The 25,693-nt window shown below is 41.4% G+C and overlaps 1 protein-coding gene across 1 annotated transcript in view; it reads left to right on the top strand.

Annotated features, from left to right (window-relative positions):
* Nucleotides 1–25,693, top strand: part of DISC1 (DISC1 scaffold protein) — a 345,826-nt gene that overhangs the window by 315,865 nt on the left and 4,268 nt on the right. The window contains 1 exon segment of the mRNA XM_039530205.1: nucleotides 14,722–14,839. Within this exon segment, the coding sequence (XP_039386139.1) occupies nucleotides 14,722–14,839 (118 nt within the window).

Below are 25,693 nucleotides of genomic sequence, written 5' to 3'. Positions count from 1 at the left end.
TATTCGTTTGTAGATTTGAGGGGGAGGAGCAAAAATCACGCTTGTTTATAACAGAAACTGTAGACTGAAATATGGCGTGGCTGCTATTCCATAATAATCTCCGTGGAAAATAGCTTTCAGGTTTCTCCTTTGATGACTTCTTTCTTTATACTTATGCTGCAAAACAATATAAGAGTTCAGCCTGTGTAATTTTTACTATGCTATACTGCTGCTACACAATTACATTAAAATCCTCGTGTTTATACATAATGTATTATGTTTATCTTATGACATATCCCTAACAGGTTGTGGAGGATATTTCATTTGGTACAGATGATCATTTGTATGAGGTAAGTGCTTTCTAGACAACATAAGAGGATTGGAGGAAATTGTACTAACTTCCTTGGGATTCCTTTAAAACAGATGCATCTTTTTCACCTTTGGGTGAAAATTGCAGAATAGGGGGCAGATATTTAGGAAAGCAAGGCCAAAACCAAAATGAAGGGACCAGTCTTTCCGCCATTGAAGATAATGGGAAAACTGCTAATGACTTCAGCAGAAGCACGATCAGACCCTAAGGCAGTGATTTTAACACAGATGTAAGAAATAGCATTAATGCATCAGAGAAATAGACAGCTAGTGATAATTAGTTTACTCTAGTGTACGACAATAATGATATTTTAACATGGAGCAAAATCATAATGCTTGTTTCCTTGTCTACCTGTACCACACTTTTTTATTCTATTTTAATCCCTTTGAACAAATTATTTTTCCTTTCAGAAGTATATAAATGTTTGGAGTATAGATATTCAATAGAAATGTTATCTGGATACAAATCCTGGATGTTTGTCATCTTTTTGGTATCTTGTTTTGCAATCATTTTGTAAATAAAGATGTCAGATCGTACAGTTTGTATCCTTGAGCAAAGTCTAAAATAATGAAGTAGTTTGAGATACATTTCCTGTCAAAAATAAATGGGAGGAGAGCCTCTTTTTGGCTATAAACTGAGTGGTCAGATAATAAATCCATAGTTACACTTGTTGCCCTTGGGAGTAGTATAAATTCACCATGGCCCAATTCCACACTGGGATACCTTGGGCTGAAGCTTACATATTGAGAAAGTTTAATTGATATGCACCACTTCCAGCAAGCAAATTAATTATACAGGAAGTAAACCTTATTTCACATTCCATAGTAGTATATATGAGTATATGTACCCCCTGCTGCCCAGCCATGCAAATTCAAAAAATGAAACTGTTGCAACATAGGGTAGTGATCTGGACAAGCTGCCACTATGTATTACCACCAGTTAAATCCAAAGGCTGCATAGAAGCCGGAAAAACCCAGGCACGATACTCTACCTCAAGAGACGAACTCAAATTACTGTCTTTGTGGACAGGCAGACTGTGAGATCACGCCCATGAGACTGGATATGCCAGACAAAGTTCAGCTGTGCATGATGGCGGCATGCGCAGGAAGAAGCTTTTGGGGGTGAAGGTTATCTAAGCAAAAAATGAGTTCGAGATGATTAAAACTGCCTCTCATGCCATTGGCCTCAGCTGTGAATCAGGACAAAGCCATGCATATGCCTCTGAACAGTGTTGACAAACAAAAGGAGTACATAATCCCACAGGCACCAAAACAGAGAAAACACCTGTTGTCAGAAAAGAATGACAACAATGGTACATGGACAGTGTCCAGTCATCAGCCACAGGCAGCTGCCAAGATAGCAGAGTCTTTACAAGATAGTACAGGCAGCATATGGCCTGCGATACAGAATGTAAACACCTCCAGCAGACTAATACACAGCAGTGATACAGAAAGCTGCAGGACAGTTGCTGGATCGTGGTGACTAGACAGAGGTAGAAAAAGGAATTACTTATACTGTGAGCCACCTGCAAATCATATCCAGCTATGCTGACTCTTTACACAAATGGATGTGCACATCAGAAAGCAATTTCTATGAAAAGTTCTGGCCCAGTGCAGATTATCACTTGCAAACCAGTAGATGACATTACCCACAGGAACATCTCACAACAGGAATTGGAATTATCCCAGGTACATTAAATGAAGCCAGTGTAGTAGTAGTAGTACACTTGCATATTCAAAGCCTGCCCAGCCCAGAAATACTGTATCATTCAGACAGAGGGAATACAGATGATAAGAGATGGGAATCTGCTCTCACACAGAACATGGCAAGGTGTTTTGTGTGACTGAACACTGGAGGACAGCAGAAAGATATAGACCTGTGTGGATGCTCTTCCGAGAACGTTCTTCAGCAACTGTAACACAGGGAACATGAGGGGACAGAATGGTCAGGGTTGCAGCATGATTTTGGCAGTAATTAACATGCCCATGTGCCACAACATCCAGCATTCCGTACCACTGCAGAGGAAGTGGGAAGATAGAGCTGATTGAGCTAAAGAAATGCAAGATGTGGTTGTAAGGTGTGACGTAATTGCAAAGAACCTGAGTGGGAACCTTAGTACTTGAGTCACTGCACATAAGAAGAAGCTCTGATGCATGTTGTCGTGTTGAAGCTGCTCCCGAACACCCCCACATGCCCACGCAGGAGCTTCATTCTTGGCAAAAGGTTGATGGGATGGCAAGAATTAAAGCATGTATGATAAGCCATTGTTTGCTGTGTTCCTAGTTACCTTTTGGAGTTTGCTTGGGTTATGTTTCACATAGCCCATCTCCTCTCACCAGTATGCCAGAACATACCAATCCCTGTCACTCAGACATGCAGAGAGCTCTGACAGAGTGAAAAGTTTGGAGGGTGAGATGCACAAGCAGTGATCATCTCTTGTGGTCCATAGTCACACAAGACACACTCAGGCTTTGACATACAAACACAGACAAGTACAGTCCCACACCATCCCACCATTCATCTTGGTCTGCGCATCCAAACTAAGTCACCAGACCCAAAGGTGGTACACAGAGGGTGAGCCAGAGCTTCCCATGATGTGGTATCTCTGGAACCGAACTGCCAGGCAGTAGTCAGTATTGGGGCACAGCTTGTGTGGTTGCTGTAGCTGGGTGGTCACTCATCACCAGTAATGGGGTGATAGCTTTACAAACTATTTTCTCTGCTGCCCATTATGGATGGTGAACCACTGCTGCGTCTGTCCAGTATTTTTTTAAAGTACGGTAGATTGTTGTCATGTCACTCACAGACCATGAAAATGGTTAGTGCAGCTGTGGTGGTTTCTTGAATAGATGCATGCAGTTTTGCACATTGATGCTTGCTCTGCACATATTATCCTGGGTGTTGTACATTATGCACAGAGAGAATTTGGACCTGTTCTCAGTAGTCAGTGCCACCCTCTTCTCTACAGTGACTCTCACATTAAGGGATGCGTAACGTGGAGAAATGTTTTCTCCTTGTGTAGTTTGACCACTGTGTGGCTAGATAACTCACTGTCTGAGTATGGTATGAGATTACACTACATATGGTTTAGGCCAGAGGTGGGCAAACTATGGCCCATGGGACCATTCTGCCTGGCCCCTGAGCTCCTCCCCAGGAGGCTAGCCCCCAACCCCTCCCCCACGGCCTCAGCTCACTGTGCCACCAGCGCAATGCTCTGGGTGATGGGGCTGCAGAGCCTGGGCCTGACCCAGTGCTCTGTGCTTCGTGGTGGCGTGGCTGGCTCCGGCCAGGCAACGTGGCTCCAGCGCTGCCAGCCACTGGTGCTCCACGCAGCACGGTAAGGGAGCAGGGGGGTTAGATAGAGGGCAGGGGAGTTCGGGGTGGTGGTGTGGATAGGGGTTGGGGTGGTCAGAGGACAGGGGGGTTGAATGGAGGCAGGGGTCCTGGGGGGGGCATCAGGGCAAGAAGCAGGAGGGGTCATATGGGGCCGGGGCTGGGCCATGCCTGGCTGTTTGGGGAGGCACAGCCCCCACTGACTGGACATCCATACAATTTTGAAAACCCCGATGCGGCCCTCAGGCCAAAAAGTTTGCCCGCTCCCGGTTTAAGCATATATTCAAGTGTTCGTGTACTTTTTGACATACTTGGGTGTGATTCTTCAGAGGTGCTGAGTACCCACAGCTCTGATTAACTTCATTTTTGAGTGGTAGGAAATCAGCACTTCTGAAATGTCTGTCTGAAAGTGGAAACCCCATCTTGTATTTTAAATTACTTCAAACAGTTTTTAATGCGTGTAAAAGAAATATCAGTTCTAATTCAGCCTAGACGAAAAATGTCTCACCAAGTTTTCTGTATCAATAGTTCTAAGGCTCTTTGTGCTGAAAGTTTTCAAATTAATCAAATTGTGCCCCTGATAAGACTATACAGCTTGCTTACTGTTACTGTGTCACTGTATAGGAAGGGCTGGTTTGGGGGATGTATCTGGGACTCTCACTTCTGAGACTGGAGTGAAGAGGAACTTTGTGTTGACTTCACTAATTCCTATATGCAAACTGCTGAACTAGAATTCAGAGAGGGAGTATGGTGTCTGCACTGGAATTGACCAAACATATATTTATACAGTACCACTTAGCTACAATGTCTGCCAGTTGGAAGTAGGAATTAAAATGGCTTTTAAGAAAATATGAACCACAGAAAATAAATTGAAAAACATTCTGATCTATTAAGGCCCAGTGTGCTGATACACTAATGCAGGTGCAGCAATGTCTGTTGTATACCCACAGCTGAAAAGGGGAGGAGAGGTGAATAAGTCCACTTTACATTAGAAAGCTGAGGAAATTTTCCCACCACTGCCACAAATATATTTTACAACTTTAGGAACAACAAAAATAAACGCCATCAAAAACTACACCCTCTGCACACATAAATCCAATTTCATCTCTCTCTCACTATATTAATGTCTCCTAGCAGTAACATTCAGATTCCTAAAAGTGAGGTCAGTGCAAAAAATAACCAAACAAGTCTTAAGGTGCTATCAGAGTTACGTTGGCTTGCAGCATTATTGTAACCAGCAAGCAGGAGGATTTGTGTTGAGCTTGAGGCAGAGTTCATTTACTTCTCTGAGATATTGTTGTGCAGTATACACAGAGCAGATCTAATCAGGAAGTGGTTGGAATAGTTTGTGTCAGTGGCAGTGTTTTTGCCTGCCTATATATACGAGTGTCCGGTAAAAGTATTACTAGTGCCAATACTAGGCATGAAAGATGCTGAAAGGCACTGTTCCCTCTCTATTTTTTAGCTGTTACCTCCTTTTTTAGAAGTAGAGGATTTAGAAATAGAGGATTTGTTTTTGAAAATGTAGAGTACTTACTTTTATTGAGAGCATTGGTGAGTTGTCTTACTCCATATAAGACAATTCTCAGCACTCTGTCTTCAATGTTAAACAACAGTTTCAACTATCTATCTACAGCATGACCTCTCCTCCCCCTCCCCGAAAAAAATCAATACATTGCCTTATACTCATATCTTGTGAAGACCTTGGTGTATATTTCTCATGACCTACTAATGTGGTATCCAATGACACAGCTTGTCTAAACTAGGGAGGGAATTGTTTATTTTAACAGAAGAAGCTCTCTCCCATATATAGATAATAACTCCATCTTAATGTAATAATAATATTAATCTGGGTGTAAGCTTGAGAACACATTTCAGTAGTTTAGGGTAAACTATATTACAGGGGTGTTGTCATTACCCACTAGAAACCATGCAGTAGTCATATGATTATGAGTAAGGGATATTGGAATTTGTGGACCCAGATTAAATTAAACTCATTTTAAAAGACGTATTTGATTTTTTTTTTCATTTTCCCCCTCATGATGTCATAGGTCTGGACTGGGTGCTAAATTTATTACAGGACTCAGTATTAATCCATTGTAATTCTGGATCCAGTTATCTGATTTATTTGTAAATTCTCAGAAAATTAATTCCATACTCAGAGAAAGTGCTGTAATTTTGGGGATGGGCTGTATTATTCATATGTAACAAACAGGTTGATTCCCTTCTTTAAGTGCAAAACTTGACTTAACAATGGAGTAACTATCAGTGCATCCATAATAACTGCACACTATTATTTCAGAATAGTTTTTAAATTAATCTACTGATAGAGCAGAAATTGAGTCTTTGCAGTAGATCTCACTTAGGAGTCTAAATTTTAATTTAGCAATGGCATAAAGGATCTGTAGCCATCCTTGTAGTACAGTGTTTATCTACAAGGTTAGCATTCAGTATGATGGGAAATAACCTCAGACATTATTTTTGGAAAGTTGGTGCCTTTCTTAACTTGTGTGTGAATGTTCCTTTAAAAAAAAAAATCAAACAGCACAGTGGGTAGTGATACACAGCATCAAAGGGTAGACATGTTGCCTATTGAAATTTTGGGGATTTAGTGATACCTCAGGCCTCCAGGTTCTCTACATCATAAAAACTGTGTCATTATCATTGCTGAGCCCAATTTGTACTTTTGTGCCTACATTTCCAATCAGTCATCTCACTGGTGCCCACAATCTCAAGCTCCTAATTAAGTTCCAATAAGGGACTGGATTTAAGGCCCTTTTAAACATTTTTCTCATTAATATTTCATTTCAAAATTGCATTGGATAGGGAACACATTTTAAGCTAATTGTCTATGAATGTGAGGTACAGAGCACCTAGTTACACACTGTTCATTATGCAAATCAACAAGAAGAAATATCATTTCAAATAAGTACTTGTTGCAGACCGTTTGGGGTGTTTTCCAGATTAAAGTTTAGAAACTCTTCTAAATGAAGTAGATACATTGGAACACGCAATGCTCTTTTTATCTTATAAAAAAAGACAAAGTCATTAAACCAGTTTTTCCAATTATTTATATTTTGGGGCTTTGCTTTGGCTGCTGTTTTAACATACTGAGCAGGTTAGTTGACCAATGTTATATTAATTGTTTATAGGCTAAATCCTGCACCTGGTGCTTTACTAGTGAGACACCAGCTGGAGCTGTTCTGCCTGATTTGACTCTGTGCCTACCCAACACTGAGAGAATCGTAAACAGAAAACTCCCTCCCTCTTAGAACTGACCATGGAGAGACTTTGCAGCTATCCAGCCGTGCCCCTGTCCCCGGAGGCAGAGTCAACCCACATTTCCATATGGTTATTGAAGGATAGGTCTGGACTGGCAGGCTGAAGCAGCCTGGACAAAACAATTTGAAGAGCTGAATCAGTGGATCTGTATAAATGTTGTAATTGTTAGTGTTATAAATTAGAGCACCAAGAGGGTCTCCGCTAACAGAAGAAAAAACTCAAAACCTACACAAATATTTGATCTTGAAACATTTCATAATATGCTCCTCTTCTGCCAACCTACCCCAAAACAGCAGTTATTAACAGTGCTATGGCTCTACCTAGAAACAAGGTAAAAGTGCAGTCACTCAAGAATGATATATGAAGACTGGTCCACAAACTCACCCATATTTTATTCCTCATCTGAACAGCTGAATTACAAGTCTTCTATTTCCCTTATTTATTATTTGTATTACAGTAGCACCTACTGGCCCTAAAACAAGATCCACATTGTGCTAGACATTGTACATACACATAGCAAGAGACAGTTCCTATTTCTTAGAGTTTACAATTGAAATAGACAAGACACTCAAAAGCATGATTATCCCTATTTTATAATGGGGAAACCGAGGCACAGAGTCTATAACTTGCCCAAGGTCAAACAAGAAGTCTGTAGTAGAGCTAGAAAAAGAACCCAGCTCTCCTAAGTTCCAGACCAATGCCTTAACCACAAGCCCATCATTCCTCTAAGTATATGTTGTATATTCTGATCTCACTTCAGATTTACATCTGTGTAATTAACTCAGTAGCAGCGAGAATTTGGCATTAAGTAAATGGGTGCTTTTGTCACATGAACTTGAAAATGGTATACAAAGATGTATCAAAACGTTGTTTTTGTCAGTATGCCAAAAGTAATACTGTCATAGGCCTATTTTTTGTTTGGAATGGTAGAAAAATCTCAAGAGTTCCTTGTCAAACCAATTTGACATCTTCATAATTCCTTTCTGAAGGCTCATTCTCTCTTTAAAGTTTTATTTAGCTCTTTGCAACAAGAGAAAGCAGTAATGCGTCAGAACAAAATTACTATTCTAAGACATGCTTGCTAACAAAAATAAGTGGGGTGCTAAAATGAAGATAAATATACATGTAGTTTGTGTTTCTTAGCGTTGATGCAAATGGACAAGTCAAACTGGATGGAATGAAAATATGCAGCAGCTTATGTACTGGATCTGACTTTAATCTCACTTACACGGGTGTATGTTAAGAGTAGATCTGTTGAACTCACTGAAGTTTACATAGGGGTTTAACTGGTATAAGTGAGTAAACAAGTAAGCCCACTACATAGTTCTGTATCTGAAGTAATTCGAGCCATTGATACCAAATGTAGTGGTCAGAGTGAAGTGCTGGTAGTTGGGAGTTACGGGTTTTGAGCACAGCTCTACTGCTGTTTTGCAGTGTGGCCCCATGGAAGCAATTTTAAACACTGGGCCTTCGTTTTGCCATTTGTAAAGTGCAGATAATACTTCTTTACCTTATTAGAAGATGATTGACAGTCTGCCCACTAGTACTGTGAAAACTTGCAAACATTTATTCTGTTCTCCTTCCGGCATGAGCCACTTTTTCCATGTTGCACCTAAAAGAAAACCTGACTTCACTGAGTCATTCTGGGACTGAAGAGGGAAGTGGGGTTAGCGGGTTGCTTGCTGTGATCAATGGGGCCAAAGCTAAGTGGAAAATTATGTTACTTCCTCAAACGCTAGTGTGTGATGTGGGACTTTTTTTTTCCCTTGCTGTACCACTTTTCTAGTTGGTCATTATGATAATGAAATTAGAATCCTGCTTTCCTGAATACTTAGCAAACAGGAGTCTGTATGTTTCACGGTTTTCATAAGAACAGACCACAGAGTCTGAGTTGGAGGAGACAGTGCTACTTTTCCTCTTAGAAGACACTAAGGGTATATCTGTACTGCAAGTGAAGGTGTCATTGTAGCACAGGTAGGCATACTACACTAGCTTTAATCTAGCTAGCACGGGTAACAATAGCAGTGTAGATGTGGTAACATGAGCTTCAGCATGTGCTAACAACCAGAGTACAAGCCCTCCAAGGACCCAGGGTATGTACGATTTTCCCTGCTGCTTCTCCCCTGCCAGAGCCTTTCCCCACTGCCTCCCAGCTGCCAGAGCCTGTTCCTGCTGGGGGAGTCTTTTCCCACAGAGGGGAAAGACTCCAGCTGCAGGCAGTCAGCAGGACACTACAATGCTAAAAATAGCAGTGTAGCTGGGGAGGTAGGGCTTGGGCGAGTAGAGGGCCATGTAGGGTATGTACTTGGGTACGTACCCACACCCTTCAGTATGTCTTTTTTTGCCTAAACTATGCCTCACTGGCTACGCTGCTATTATACCTTAGTAGGGGGGCTGTGTACTTTATACGACACCAACAGACACCTGCAGTGTAGCTGTACCTAAAGCTAAGGTGGCTATGCCTATCCGGGCAACAATCCCACCTTCACTTGCAGTGTCTGTCGACAGATCTGCAGAGACCAGTCTCCCTTTCCCCAACAGCACTGTTAAATCACCACTCTGAGATGCATGGATACACTGTATTAGGGACTGCTGGTTCTCAAAAAGGAAAGGAAGCTTAAACATTAGCCATTTCTTTGCCTAGCACTTCATCCTGTGACAGTTTTTGTATAGCATCTCTGCAACAGCACATGGGTACATGATTGTATGCATCATTTATCTGGAAACTAACTGCCCTCAAGTTCATTTTAGAGCTGGAAGTCACACTAAAAGGGTGTTTGGAGCTCTGGCTCCTCAGCCAGTCAAAAGAATAAAGAAAGAAAAGCTTTGACATCCTGACTAGCCTGAGGGGTTGAAGTCTCAAGCTAAACCTCAAGTTTAAATGGGAAACATTGGAAATTCCCTAAAGAGTGCCAATAACCAGAGAATGTCTCCAGGTTATCTAAGTCTATCAAGCAGTGCAAACTTGAGGCGTGACAGTGACAAATCAAAAGAGAGGAAGAGATAAAATATCCAGTCCAGCTGGTACAGAACAGAAAGAGGATTTCTGCTGGTATGGGATGAGCAAACAGGAAAGGAGAAAGAGTCTATTTTTAGTTACATCAATGTAAATCTGAAGTAACTGTTGATTTTATTTGAGATTACATTGATATACAGAGCCTGGAGTGACACAGGACATCTGAGTGGAAAAAGAGGAAGGAAATTAGAATTTTCTAAGGCAGCATTTCCCAAACTTTTTAAAGTTGAGGGGTCCCACTTCAGAAAAAGGAAACCAATCATGCCCCTCCAACCCCGACAGGTATTTGTTAAAGTCCTACCTAAAGGATGCAGACATATGGAGTAGAATGTACAGATTCTTATAACATGATGCTTCCTCTTCTTTCTTATGTGCTTCGCTGAGCAGTGGAATAGTTTAAAATGTTGACATTGGCGTTGTAGCCAGTGAAATGAATGGCACAATTCACACTTCTACACTACTGTTTCAGGCTCTTTGGAGACTCAGGCAGACATTGCTGCATATGTGCACTTGGGTCATGTTTTCACATGTTTTTTTTTTTTAAAACAAAGTAACAGCTAGACACTAACTTTTTATAAAAAGAAATAAAAGCTGGGACCCTGGAGAACAGTTGGGAGGTCTGTCTGTGCACCCTTTTCCCCAAGAGGGGCACACCTTTTACCTGGGGGAAAAGCTGCTCTAAGATCTGACATGGGCTTGAAGGACCCCTCTGCCTACCCACAAAAGCTAAAAGATAAGAAATACCGGGTATACCAAAAGGTGGACCTTTTCTGTAACTGCTGAATCAGAAAACAAAAGGGAAAGCGAGGTCTAATTAGGAGCCCACTTCAACTAATACACAGATCATAGCTACAATGAGAGGGTGTGGTGGAAGATCTCCTTTTGCATGTGACTTTAGGAGATGATCTGGAGGAGCCAAATGAGATGACCTATGTTGTCAACAGAGTAAAACTTGTCTGAAGTAGACCAATACAGAATAGTTCTTCATTGACTAGGGTATTTCTTCATGGCGGAGTTAACACAGGTTTTTACTTGGGTGTGGCCCTCAACCTCCCTCCCATCCACACACACAATTGTCTTGCCTGGGCTAGCTGGATTGTCCAAGGCAATAGCTTAAAATCAGAGGAGGCTTTCATTTGGATTGATGACCCACCCATTCTGCAATGTGGGTGCAGGCTAAACCACTTGAGGGCTGATGGTCCTTCAGTGCTTTCCCACAATTACCCCTGAGGGACAGACAAGTTCTCTGACAATTCACTGGGAAAGAATCACAGCATAGCTCAGCTTACTGCAGTGCCAAGAACCCTGGCATATGCCCCAGCAGTCCTAGCAACACCCATGGGTGAGTGCACACCACTGAGGACACAGTAATTCAGGTAAGGCTTTGCGGTATGACCACACACAGCTGAGCTAGACAAACCCAGATGCTCAGACCTAGGTGCCGATCACCTGAGTTAATGCTGCAGTTAAGATGTCTTAAGGCTCCTGTGTATTTCGTGTACCATGAAGCACAGATGAAGGCAACTTTAGAAAGGATTTGGGTTCAAGGGACTCTGGAAACCAATCCTGTCTTTCAGCAATTGTGCTAGTTAGGTGACTGATATTAGGGCTAAAACTGGCCATGCAACAGTACTCTAGGAAAATACTCTGACCTCAGACTTGACTTAATCCATCTGAAAATGGGGACGTCCCAATATAACACACACCCTTATTGTATCATTATTCTTAAATATAATGACACACATTTTCAAAGACAATCACTTAATCTACACAATATTTTTTAACTTTTGCCTCCGATGATGATTTTTTTCAAACCAGTCTTGGAAATCTCATAGTTTTTTGGCAGCGTGAGTCTGCTCTAATATACTAATAGCCCTTAATTAAAGCAAAGTACTGTAGTCTGATCCAGACAAAGTACTCAATATATTGATATTATGGAACTAGAGCCTGCTTTTTGTTTACATGTCACTTTAAAACAGCACTTCTTCATGTTCTGTACTGTGGTCATTTATTTTACCTAAGCGTACAGTCCGCAGCGATAGCTTGATTTGGAAAATCTCATTTATATGTTTTATCCATCAAAGCAAATCTGCACTTAAGAGCTTTCAAATCCTAGTTAAAAGCTAAATCAAGTGCTCATATTTTATAGTACCGAGCAAACCATCACTGCACCAACCTCCCCCGCCCCCCGTGCACACATGCAACATTGACACATTTGAAATGCTGGCTATATGAACATCTAATTTTCTTATGATGGTTAACTTCTCTAGAAAAAAAATGGCATTCAAAGATGAAACTTTCAGTAGGTAATCATCATTTTTAGATATACTTTCAGAGCAATGACTGTCAATGATTTACTAACTCTTCTTTTTCTAGCATTAGAGTTACCAAAGTTTACTTAGAATGCTGCAATCTTTTCTTGTATGCTTCTCACAAAGCTATTCTATAATAGCCTTCCAGTTGTGTAAATTGCTCAGCTTAGCCCTCTCCCTAAAAAAACATACAAGAGCTTGCTGGTGTACGGAATAACAATTTACCAGCTCGATGGATGACTCATTTTCTTTACCCAGTTCTGAGACAAGGACATTTACAGTCAATAGAGAGAGATGCCACCTTCTCCCCACCTGCCTCTGAATTTAAAAACAATAGGCCAAATTCATCCACTGGTATAAATTCACTGTTACACCATAGATGACTATGCCAACACTCTAAAGATCCACAGAACCAATATACTTCACATTGAACAGCACACTCCAGCGAAGAAGAGCACACATGCTTCATAAGAGAAGCTCTGTCTACCTTGTAACCTAGGCAGTGAAGCTGTTTGGTCACCGTCCCAACCCACCCACCCCCTGTGTATTTTTCCTCAAGGAAGACATTTCTGGTTTAGCTTATTATTAGTGAATGCTTGGGTTTCTGCATAGGCCCCAGAATCCTTTGCCATTATTTATGCCATGATTTAAGGAAGCATCACAGCAGCTGGCATTGTGGATTCTGAGGCTCATATAAGAGCCAGGATACTAGTTGCATGTGTAAAATTAACATCACCTGTTTAGATGAATTTGTAGGGGATGCAGCAAGAGAAGAATAGTTCAGGCTGACCGGTTAGTGAATGACCGTGGTTGTCTCAATACTGTGGTTATGGAAATTCAGAGCTGGTACCTAATCACCCATTTATATATACTTCGCTTTCCCCAAGCCTGGCCATGTCACCCAGTGTAGATGCAGCTGCAGATTAAAATAGCAAAATTGCCTTTTGTGTGTGTCACTGTTACAATTTAATTTTAGAACTTTTTTTTTTCCAGAATGATCATTTGCCAATTTGTCATTCACCTAATGAGGAATGACACTGCAAGGAAATATGTATAGCAAATATTCTAAACCTGGTTAATTGCAAAATTTGATCCATCCTGTAACGGGAAGTAGCACTACACATTTTAAAATGGACTGTGATTGAAATAAAAATTGTGGGAAACAACTACTTTTTTAAGCTTATATTTTCTTGCTTGCTTTTGTAATGCAATAGCAGAATACTGTTAATCTAAACCAGGGGTGGCCAACCTGTGGCTGTGGAGCCACATGCGGCTCTTCAGAAGTTAATATCCAGCTCCTTGTACAGGCACCGACTCAGGGGCTGGAGCCACAGGCACCAACTGTGGGGTTCTCACTGCTCAACCCCTGGCTCTGCCCCCACTCCACCCCTTCCCGCCCCCTCCCCTGAGCCTGCCATGCCTTCACTCCTCCCCCTCCCCCCAGTGCCTCCTGCATGCCACAAAACAGCTGATTAGGAGGTGCGGGGAGGGAGGAGGAGGAGGTGGAGGCGCTGAGCAGCAGCCGGTGGGCAGAAGGTCCTGGGAGTGGGGGAGCTAGTGGGGGGCTGCTGACCTATTACTGTGGCTCTTTGACAATGTACATTGGTAGATTCTGGCTCCTTCTCAGGCTCAGGTTGGCCACCCCTGGTTAGTTAGATCAATACATGTTCAGTGTTCTTAAGATGAAAAACATTAAATAATGGCACATATGTCAAGCCTGCCCAAAATTCTGAATTATTCGAAAAGTCCCTCAACACTTTAGCCATTTTTTTAGTCTTTTCAAATTTTTTTAGCAAATTTAGTGCTTGAAAGAGATGTCAACATTTATAGCCTTCAAGTAAAATTTTGAAAAATACCAGTGACTTAGAAGCCCAAGTGATGTTTTCAACAGCAACTTAGGCACTTAGAAAGTCTCACTGAAAGTCATTGGACCTAAATGTCTAAGTCACTTTTGAAAAATAGGACTTTGATTTCTAAAGTATTTTGGTGGTTTTGAAAATTGTACCCCTAGAGACTATAGTCTATTTAACAATAGAACATGCACAGCATAGGCAGTGCAAGATTCCCCTTCACTGAAGGGCTGGGAGTGAGAGGGCAGTTCTGTCTCAGTGAACATTTAATTCCCTGCTGAGTGTGACAATTATCTTGACTTATTTTGCTGCTTGGAGATAGATTGAGACCACCAGCTCATTTCATTTCACGTAGGTCACCAAATCATCATACAAAAACAGCCTTCAGTCAGTACAGACCGCACCATGGTTTGAACAAGTGACCTAGCAATGCAAGGCACTGTATTCCTGTTACCAGTTCCCTGAGCCATCCAGTCTTACTGTTTTAAAATATTTATTTTATCCTTAATTTGCCATGAATTTGAACTGTACTAATGGAATCAATAGCAATCACCTTTTCTTTTCCTTTTCAACTCCTAGGACTGCCACTTATTTTCTGCAGAACTGGGAGAAAAATGTGAAGCAATAAGTGAGAAACTGGTGCAATTAGAAGATCAACTCCAAACATCAGTCTGCAGCTTGGATGACGGTTTTATTCATATCCTTTTGCTACATAGATTAACTATTTATCTCCCAGCTTCATGTAAAGCACTAGTTTATTTTAGCATGATCTGAATATGTTAAGTAAGGTGGAAATGAGTGAATTTAGCTAATGTGGACATTTGTGGTCTACTAAAACATTCCCATAGTGCTCATTCACTATGGATCTGATCCAGTTCGTGATGAAGTAAATGACAAGACTTCCGTTGACTTAAATAGGAGTGAGATAAGTCCTATAAATTTAATCTTAGACTAAATGTTTAAATAGTCATCTGCTTATCTCTATCAATCTAATCTCTGAGTTTTATAATGTACACATCACTGCAGGTGTCTAGTGCACAAAGTAGAACACGTGTAACAGCCAACACAAATCTGCACTTTCAAACATGATCTATTTAGTCAAATTAAATGTGAGTTCATGTGCAGTCAGAATTGATTATAGATGTCTAATCTGGCTATTGTTCCTTTTGAAATATTCAGTAGTTGCATCATGTGGCATCTACTATGTGATTTAACCTGCATACAGTGTAAATAGCCATAAGAGAGTTGGGTATTTGATTCTCTTCCAGCTGAAAGCCCTTGGATAAAATACAGAAAGAACCGAAAGGCTGCTTATGCCATCCAGCATCTGGGTAAAGGTTGCTTAACCTTTACAGAGCCATCTGCCATACCTACATATGTAGAAATTTCCCAACTTTAAAAGTACAGACTATCTTTTCACCTGTGTTGTCTAATCCTCTTATTGTGTTTATAGAAATAAATTACCTCCACCAAAGGTAGTGATTCTGCTGAGAATGGAAATTAGCCTTCAGAAAGTGTAAATGTAAAAAGCATAAGAAGAGATTGGTTGGGCTGGGGTCTTGGGTTAGTATTTATTCTTTGTAACTGCTGAAGAGCTTACAATCTAAGCTATGCAAGCCAAAGACATGATGAGCCATGGAACACTAGCTCAAGTAAGAGAAGATGAGAGGAGAATTTGGGTGGAGGAGAAAGTAGCAAGCTTTCCTGGAGCAAGGAGCAGAAAGAGGGGTTGCTAGGGGTCACAGGGAGTTTGTGATTGTTCGTGGCACAGGAGCGATGTGATAGAAATGAGTAGCCATGAGTGCGAGAAGAACAATGAAAGGAGCAGTAAGGAAAGAGGTTCAGGAATAGCATACAAAATGAGAGGCAATATACAGATGGGACCAAGATTATGTAACACTTCGAAGACTAGGATATGAAACTTAAATACAGATTGAATCCTTTCATTGGCTTTCTCAGAGGCCAGCAATTTTGTTGGAGTGACAGGAGAGAAGAATGATTTTGGAAACACTATATGGATTTGATTGGAGAGAAAAGATGGGAGAGGTGGGAAGTTCTAGAGAAGAAGTTTAGAACAAGATAATGATGGACAAGAACTGGACACGGGTTTTCAGGGAATGGGGAGTAATGATGGCTATATTACAGATCAAAAAAGGGCATGCTTAGTAGAGACAAGTATATGGGGAGAAGTGTAAATATACCACTGTGATTGTAAATCTGGGAGACAAAGTGTCACAGTTACAGGGAGAACAGCACCTTGGACCTCTTTTAGTCCCTCCCTCTCATGTGCACCTGTTAGGTAACAGGGCTGGCTTCCTGCACTTCAATCCAGGCAGAACCACACAATCCAACCACTCTGGCACTGGGTCACTGGGTTGCAGCCTTCCTGGTTCCCAGCCAGGTTAATGACACAAGCTGAACAGTGTTTGGAACCTGTAAGCCCTTTCGCTCTGGGAACCTGTGACCAGGGAGTTGATTAAAGCAACTCAAAACAGGGTCTTCAAAACAAAGTATTATTCATTTGTTTCCCCAGAGATACAAAGCACATAGAGCAAAGGGTAAAAACAATAAAAAAGCTAGACACATGCTCTGACCTACACCTTCATCATTCCTCATCAGCTTTTGTAGGTTCCTGTTAGCTCAGCTAATCCCCATTTCTGGCTGGGAAAAATACTTTCCTGCTTGCAGCAGGCTGTCTCTGTCTCTGTGTACCCCTTAGCCTATCAGCTTTCATTGATTCTCTCTGGGCAGCCTCACCTTGCTCACCTAACCCTCCTCCCTTTTCTAGGCCCATGCTCCTGTGATGGGTTAGTGTTTCCCTTTGGTCTTTCTCTCATCAGCCTTGGCTCTCACTAGGGCTGGGACATAGGCGTCACCTCTTCATGGCTATAAACCTGGCTACTGTGTTTTACTGTTTGGTGGGATGCTCCTTATCTAGCCCATTATTTTACCTTCCCTGCTTGGTTCTTTTAACAATGCCTTTTGATCTAACTCCAACTCCATAGCAACTCCATCATAAATAAGGAGAGTCATGCACCATATTCATAAAAAATAATACATGTTATTTCCCAGTTTGTGTCTCACAAATTCTTAATCGTTGTGTTTTCAATGGAGATAGAGAAGAGACAGAGTGGAAAAGTATTGAAAGGAAAGATGAAAAAGTTCCATTTTGGAGAGTTTGTAATGGTAGCTTGTAATGACACCCAAGAGGAGGTGTTAGAAAGATACCTGGAGATAAGGAACTGAACAGAAGGCATACAGTTCTAAGAAACAGAGATTTGAGAATCATCCTCATCAAGGCTGGAGTTGAAACCATAAGAACAGACACGGTCATGAAGGAAAGGCAGTATAGAGGCTAAGGACAAAATCTTAGGAGACACTAACAGATGGAAGGCAAGAGGAAGATGAGACACTTTATTTGAGATGTTGTATTGTTTTATAGACCTGCAGAGCCATTACCAACCTTGCAAAAGTTTAAAAGCATAAAATAAGCCTGATATTCATTAAAAGTGCATAATATTTTTACTGTTTAAAATTCCTATGAGAAACAATGATTCAGCCAATGTAATTAGCTATTTTGCAGTAATTTGTCATCGCTGCTCTAAATGTTTGTCTTATTTTTACAGGAAGATAATTAACCTGTGTTTAGCACAGACCAATTTGTAATGTGTCTGTGAGGCATTTGTATAGCATAATTGATCAACCTTAATCCTGTTTGAGATCCCTTTGCAATGCTATATACATACACTCAGTTAACTCCCCTATAATAAATGGCAGGAGGTTCTAACTTTACACCTTATAGCTCATTCTTAGTTGAGCCCAGTGTGTCTAACAGGTAGAAGAGCACTGGGAGACAGGAGTCTTCTATTCCCAGCTCTGCCACAGACTTGCTGTATTTTCTTTTGGAAGTCACTTTACATCTATACTTGAATTAACCCAGCTGTGAAATAGGTCTGACAGTAGTTACCCACCTTGCAGGTTTGTTATGAGGTTTCATACATTTTTGTTTGAAAAGAACTTTTTGATATTTGAATGACAGACACTACAGAAGCACATATTAGTAATATTTTTATAAAGGCAGTGTATGCTTCAATTTAGTTTAAATTCTAAATGTAAAAGTTAATTAAAAATCATTTTGAACTTTGAACAGACTTGTGGGTCAATCTCATTTAGAGAAACAATTAAGTTTTCACCCAGATTAGCTTTGAGTGTCCCAAACCCCCATATTTCCTTCCCCACCCTGACTACATTTTAATAGACAATATCTTTAACCTAGTATTAAGCAATTTTCACTATTCACAAGATTGATCTTAACATGATCATGCACTTTGCACTTTGCAGTTAGCATTAAGATACAGTTAGCAGTTAGCATTAAGATACATACAAGGTTCACAGGTAGTGTAATTAACAATTTAGTGGTGTTTGTTAAATGCACTATTAGGTGAAAATTTGGTTTCTAAGTCCAGGTACTGTAGATCACAACAGAAATCTGGAGATTTGGAAGTCATGGGTTTGTGTCAAGACTTGGCTCTTTGACGTCAGTGATTACATAAATGGAGTTAAATCCCGTGGGAAGGATGCTGTTATGGCTTCCAGGAGGTACATCAAGAACAAATCAGAAAACTTATTTAAAGTTTGTTGAATAGTGATTGCTAGCAGCATAGAGCCTTTAAACTCTAGATTACTGATTAAAATCCACTAAAGGTGAACGTAACCAAAAGTTATCAAGTTGTCCTTTTGTTTTATTTAAAAGGGATGAAAAAAATCAAATCTTTAAACCATTATTCAAAATCAATCTGTTGGCTGTTAAATAGCCTATGAAAAAATCATGATCTCATTCCTGATATTCCTTTGTTACAAAAACTAGCACCACAATTGGCACTAGTTACTACTGTCAACAGGGAGGTTAAGGATTGAGCTTTTCACAGCACTTACTTGACTTCAGTGAAAACACATCTCAAATGCTAAGTGCTTATATGGTCTTTATTAAAAATACTTTTAAAGGTATAAAACTATGTAAGGGCTAGATGTAATTTATTTGTAAAATGTGATCTAGAACTTAATGAGTACTGTAAAAACTTCCCAGCAAAATTCTTGACTGCTCTGTATTTAGATAAAAGAAGCCATGAATATACTGAGGAGGAAAAAAAGTATGTATGGACAAAATTTGCTGTGAAGGTATATGGATGTCTCTTTTTAATGAAAAGGACTATAAACCTCCCACAGATAACTACATTCCTGCAGCTGTCAAGAAATTCTTCCAATATTTAGTATACATCTTGGCTTTGATTAATAATTAAATCTATATTAGAGGAAATAATTCCCATTTGCCATTGTTTTTCGTTATACATTTAGATGGCACATAACACTCGAATCAGCCATGCTGTTACTAGTAATTGCTGGTATGACATGAACAAAGCAGAAGGCGATATTTCATGGTGTTGAATATTTACACAGAGCCTCTTGGGAGTCTCATTTGATATTGAAGTTTCTCACTGCAAATATTAAACAGTATCTTTGTATAAAAAAAATGAAACAAACAGAATAAAAATCTCCTCTGTAGCACTCTGACTGTCTGACATGTTTGCTAAATTATATGTAGCATAACCAACTATAACCACAAAACAGTCAACTATAGTTAATCAGTGGCAAGTGTATGAAAACAGTCTGCATCATTAATTGGCAAAACCAAAGAAGGAGAGGTGACTCATTGCTGGTGTCTGCAGGGCTGATGAGAGGTGTTACTTCACTGACAGGAAAGGCCTAGAATTTCCAGTAAAATTAAATGGCTCCTATATTGCAATTTCACAGTCATTTTTGTTCTTAATTAGCAGTTCGGGTTTGATAGACAATTTGAGTGCATGTAATAGTTCCTTCTAGAGAAAATGCTTTTGTTGAGAGAAAACTGGGTTGGGCTACCGTATGTTAAATGCACAAAATCCCCTTCCCCTCCCTTTAAAAAACCCAAATATTAAGTAATGATTTTGAAGTTGTAATAGCATGTTTAAATGTTGATTAGACACACACAGGTCCTAACCTGTTTACTTCACCGTGTATTTGGTGAAGACATGGGGCTTGATTCTGGTCTCCTGTACATCAGTGTAAATTGGGGTAACTCTGCTTAGTCAATGGACTTACACCAGTGTAAAAATGATGCCAGAGCAGAATCAAGCCCCATGTCTGTACCAAATATGTGGTGAAATAAATATTTAGTTCTTTACCATACCTTAGTCAGGAGTCACCATCTGGATGAATCTTTAAGAAATTAATGTTCTGCATTACTGCAGGAACTCTCAGGCCAGTAGTAGTGTGGTATTTGACTCTCCTCGGCCACCATCCCCCACAAACCCCAGCACCACCTTCATTTTTTATTATAGAATTGCAGGACCCAGCAGGACATTTGTCATGAATGTACCAGTGCGTTTTGCAGCATCTCCATTATGCCTTATAGTTCCACCTCCTTATACTTCCATGGATGGCTCTCTTCCGTACTCTATGTTGGTAAATAAAGTAAGAAGATTCACAGATTAAAATAAGGTCTAGTTTTCAGCTTGGATCCCTGACACTCAGGATGGCAAGGACAAGCCGTAATACATTTTTAGGAGGGGTGAGGAAGGGACCACCACTCTTAGTCCTTGGCCAATTCAAGACTTGGTTTTGACAGACAACAAAGAAAGCACCTGCAGTGCTCCTTTCATCACAGGAATGGTTGCATTCATCCTACAAGGCAGAAAAGGGTGATATACAAAGGCTGGAGATGGGCTTGGTAAACAGACAGAGTAGTTTGCCAGGTAGAATAGGAAAAAACAGCCAAACAACCCACAAACATCTTTCTGGCCATTTGTGTTCCTCCTGTACACATTTCCCCCATGTGTTCAGAGTGCACTATTTAAAGCAAGCTGATATTATATTATCAGAGATCTAAACCAGAAAATCCCAGTCACAGCCATCACCTCAGCCTGTAGCTCCAAGGCCTTCTGTCACCCAACAAACTAGTCTTAAAGAGTTTCCTGTCTTCCTCCCTGGGGTCTCTGGCTTGTAGCATCCAGCCCTCCTCCTTCTGCCCTTGAGCACTTTGTGCCAGGGGAGGAAGACGCTTAATTGGGTTAATCCCATTTTCTAGCAGCAAACTAGCAGCAGCCCTGCATCCTGTCAGAGACATGTAATGAGCGTGACCCTCATGCAGAACTCCATTTGTTACCAGTAGAGGTTCTACATGTCCCTTTGCCACAGTATTTTAGCCTTAACTTTACAATTACTGGTGTCCTTTGGTTTGTCATATTGTGAATGTGGCAACATTCCTGATACTACTAGAATTTATTTCAAGCATAAGCCGGTCATATCTCTTGCTCCTCCAGCACACAGCTGCTTTTCTTCATATTTCTTCTTTTCTTTCTTTCTTCTTCCTGCCTCATAGATATAATATTCAGTGGTAATGAAGCATATAATTTTTGCTTCCATTTTTTCTACCTAAAAACCTTTTGTAATCATTTAGCATATTACAAATAACAGCATGTTGTTCCAGGCTGCATATCAAAGGTAATTAAATCTCAGGGGTTTCTTGGTGTTCATAAACTGCATGAGCTATGCTTTTGCTAGTTCTGATTTCAGCAGAACTTTATGATTAAATTGCATCTTGGTATTCAATCTGCAGGGCTGGCATTAGACTCACTGGGGCCCAGGGCAGAAACTAAGGAGTGGGCCCCCCACTCTGCCTCCCTTACCTGCTCACACATTGGATTTCTGCAATGTTTCTGAAGCTGACGCACAAACCCACACCACGCGGGGCCCTGGGCAGTTAGCCTGCTTGCGATAGTCTAATGCTGGCCCTGGGTCTGAGACCAGTTATTACACACTAACAATATTTCCCTGCCTCACAGAGGTGGTGTGAGACTTAATTCGCTAGTGCTTGTAAAGTGCTTTGAGAGCACTGGATAGGGAAAGTACATAGAAATGCATATTATTATTATGTATATAAAGTCATAGATTAGATTAATAAATCTGCCCAAAAATTAAGGGGAATGTACCCTCTACCAAAATAAATGTGGTTTTTTTCCCCATGGTAAAATGTAAAGAGTGAAACATAACAGTAAATTAATGTAAATTACATAAAAGATGAAGTTTTGAGGAAGCTATAATAGAATCAAAAGCTGCCAAAAGGCTTTTCAAACTGGTGTTTGTGCCTGCCATAGGAGTGATTTGCATAACTTTCCCATGATGCTCTAGAGTCACATTTTCAAAAGAGAGAGAGCTTGCTTTTTACAGTCACATAACCTAAGGGTGCCTTTTTGTTTTGACATTGCATCGACATTGTACTTGAGTAAAACAACATTTCATAATGGATGAGCGCTAAGAAGGCCAAAAGCAATATAGCATTTCCCCTCTGTGTATTAAGTTTTGAAAAAAGTAAGGTTTTTGTTCCAGCTCCAGTCTTTTTCCATTTGGAGCTCGGGGTCTCATGAATACCCTGTGATGCTTTACTGTTGTAAACTAAGATTTACTCTTCTCTATTATCAGTTGAATCTGTGTTACCATTTTTGGGCCCTGAAACTGCAACCTGACCTATGCAGGAAGATTACTGAGTAAATTAAGAAGGGGGAAAAGAGGTCAAGAAATGGTCCAAGAAAATTAGACAATTGGCCTGTTGTTCTTTCTGGGATGGCAGTTCCTCTGACTCATCACCAGAAGGCTCCAGAGCTAAAAGCTCTGTTTTTTTCATACATAGAAAGAATAAGCATAATAATAAAAGATTAGATTCCAGTGTAATGTGTCTGGCCAGGCCTCTATGGCTGACAGGGGCGGCTCTATGTTTTTTGCCGCCCCAGGCAGCCTTCGGCGGCGTGCCTGTGGACGGTCCGCTGGTCACACAGATCCGGCGGCATTTCTGTGGGTGATCTGCTGGTCCCGCGCCTTTGGCACCCACCGCCAAATTGCCGCCGAAGCTGCGGGACTGGTGGACCTCCCACAGGCATGCTACCAAAGGCAGCCTGACTGCCACCCTCCCAGCAACCGGCACGCCGCCCCCCCGCGGTTTGCTGCCCCAGGCACGCGCTTGCTGTGCTGGTGCCTGGAGCTGCCCCTGATGGCTGACCACTTCACATGCAATCAGAGGAACAGAGACATTGGCAGAAAAGGGGCCCCAAAACACTGCTTATGCTGTGATCAACCATGCCACAACTTCTAAACTAACCAAACCCTGCTCCTAGGGCAGGTCAGCCATGCCACACCTGCTAGACAAACGCAACTCTGCTCATTATGGGTCGACCATGCCTCATACAGCCGACTGTAGAGGACTGAGAGGGAGAGCAGCACAGACATGGAGGAACAAGCAGGCGGTAAGAGGCCTCTTGGCTCACCACTTATGTCTGACTGACTAACTCTGCCTGCTTTAAAAAGGGGTGGTAACCCTTTTGGAATCCTGCCTTGTTCACCCTAGGCTTCAGTGAGGCAACACAGCTGTGCTCTGCGATTCTTCTGTAGTACTGTCTGGCTTATTAAGAGATGCAGTCAGACAAAGGCCCGCACTATACAGCTGTTAGGTAGCTATGCCTGGCTCTCTAAAGTTATGTCCACACTGTGGGGAAAAACACAACAAACCACGCCATGGCAGGGAGTCTTAAAACCTGGATCAACTGACTTGGGCCCGCGCTACAGGGCTAAAAATAGCAGTGTAGACGTTCCCACTTGAACTGAAGCCCAGGCTCTGAAACCTGGCAAGGGAGGAGGATCTCAGAGCCCTGACACCAAGCCGAGTGGGAACATCTACACTGTTATTTTTAGCCCTGGAGAATGAGCCCTGTGAACCTGAGTCAGTTGACCTGTGCTCTGAAACTCTCCCCCAGGGGGTTTGTTTTGTTCGGGTTTTTTTGCAGTGTCCATGTACCACAAGGGATCCATTGAGACAAAGGGCTGTGCCATGCAGCTGTTATGTAGCTCTTCCTGGCTTACTAAGGAGTCCAGGGATAGGCCAAAACCATATTAGCAGCTTTGAAACATTCAGGAGGTTAGCAATTCGGGAAGCCATTAGACAAAGTCATGACAGAGTCCTCAGCTAAATCAAAAGACCTTACAGGACTTCCTGATTCCAAATGCAGGAAAAGGAATAGCCAGCTCTATAACAGGCTTAAATATCCTTTTCATGGCTAATCCCTGAAATACAGAAGGTGAGGCTACACAAAATCAGATGGAACAAGTTTAAGGCCAGGAAGGGGAGAGAGCACGCTTCCCATAGTGCAAATTCCAACATTAGAACAACTTCTGACTGTGGTCAGGTGGGTGCAGTGAGCAACAACTGGAGATGGGGTAGCTATTAAAATTCAAGGACCAATGGCCTCTCAACATTAGACAGATGGGCCGCGGATGTTGTTCAAGAAAAGTGTGTCAGAAGATTCCAAATAACTGTTTTCTCCCCTCTCCACTACTCTCAAATCCTCAAAAGTGGCAGAATATACAAGAGGCTATAGATGATCTTTTGTGAATCATTGTGACAGAGAGAGCCACCGAGGCAGTGTTGTTCTCCTGCCAATATTCATATTTCTGGTACCCAAGAGATCTGAGGAGGACAGAGATGTGCTGAATTAAAAGCACCTGAACAAGTTCATAAGGAGGCTCAGGTTCAAGATGGACACTTTGAAGTCAATAGTGGGAGTGATCTGCCAGGATGATTACCTTACATCAGTCGACTTGAGGAAGGCCTACCTTCATGTGCCAGTTCACCGGGGCACAGGGGAGTTTTGCAACTTACTCATGAGGCCAATCATTTTCAATACAAAGTGCTGCTTTTCAGACTGTCATCTGTTCCTCGAATGTTCACAAAATTCCTCATTTCGGTGGCAGTTCACAGGCAATAGTAGATACAGATGTACCCTTTCCTGGGTGACATTTAAGTAAGAGCCCCATCCAAGGAGGAGTCCACTTGAGTAACTTGAACCACAATTCATATGTTGCAACAGCATGGATTTATAGTACATTCCAAAAAGGTTCATTTTCAGCCATCTCAGTGCCTAGTTTATCTAGATGCAGAGGCCCACAAAATGTTTCTGTCGGCTGAAAGATAGGACAAGATTAGATCAGCAATTACCCTCCTGAGGAGATGCCCAAGGACATCAGTCAGCACTCTAATGAGTGTTCTAGTGGTGATCGTGTCCTGCATAGGGATAGTGCTCTGAGCAAGTATGCATATGAAGACTCTCCAGGGCTTCCTGCTGTTGATTCCCTGTTCTCTGATTTTTCCATTTCAGAAAGTGACCATTTTGTCACTTGTTCTGAATTCCCTGGATTGCTGGATGAGTCTGGAGAGGTTCCAGGGAGAGATGAACATGGCAGAACCAGACAGATCTGTTATAACAGATGCAAGTCTGGAAGGATGGGGAGTATTCTCCTAGAAGTGTGTGACTCAAGGAACATGTATCAGAGGGGTAGCCGTGTTAGTCTGGTTCTGTAAAAGCAGCAAAGAATCCTGTGGCACCTTATATGCTGCAAAACGTCTGTTAGTCTATAAGGTGCCACAGGATTCTTTGCTGCTTTTTCAAGGAACATGGTCCTTTTTCAA

The sequence above is a fragment of the Mauremys reevesii genome, linkage group 3 (genome assembly GCF_016161935.1).
Source record: "Mauremys reevesii isolate NIE-2019 linkage group 3, ASM1616193v1, whole genome shotgun sequence".
NCBI classification, from domain to species: domain Eukaryota; kingdom Metazoa; phylum Chordata; order Testudines; family Geoemydidae; genus Mauremys; species Mauremys reevesii.
Note: the sequence above shows the minus strand (reverse complement) of the source record. Positions and strands in the feature narration are given on the sequence as shown.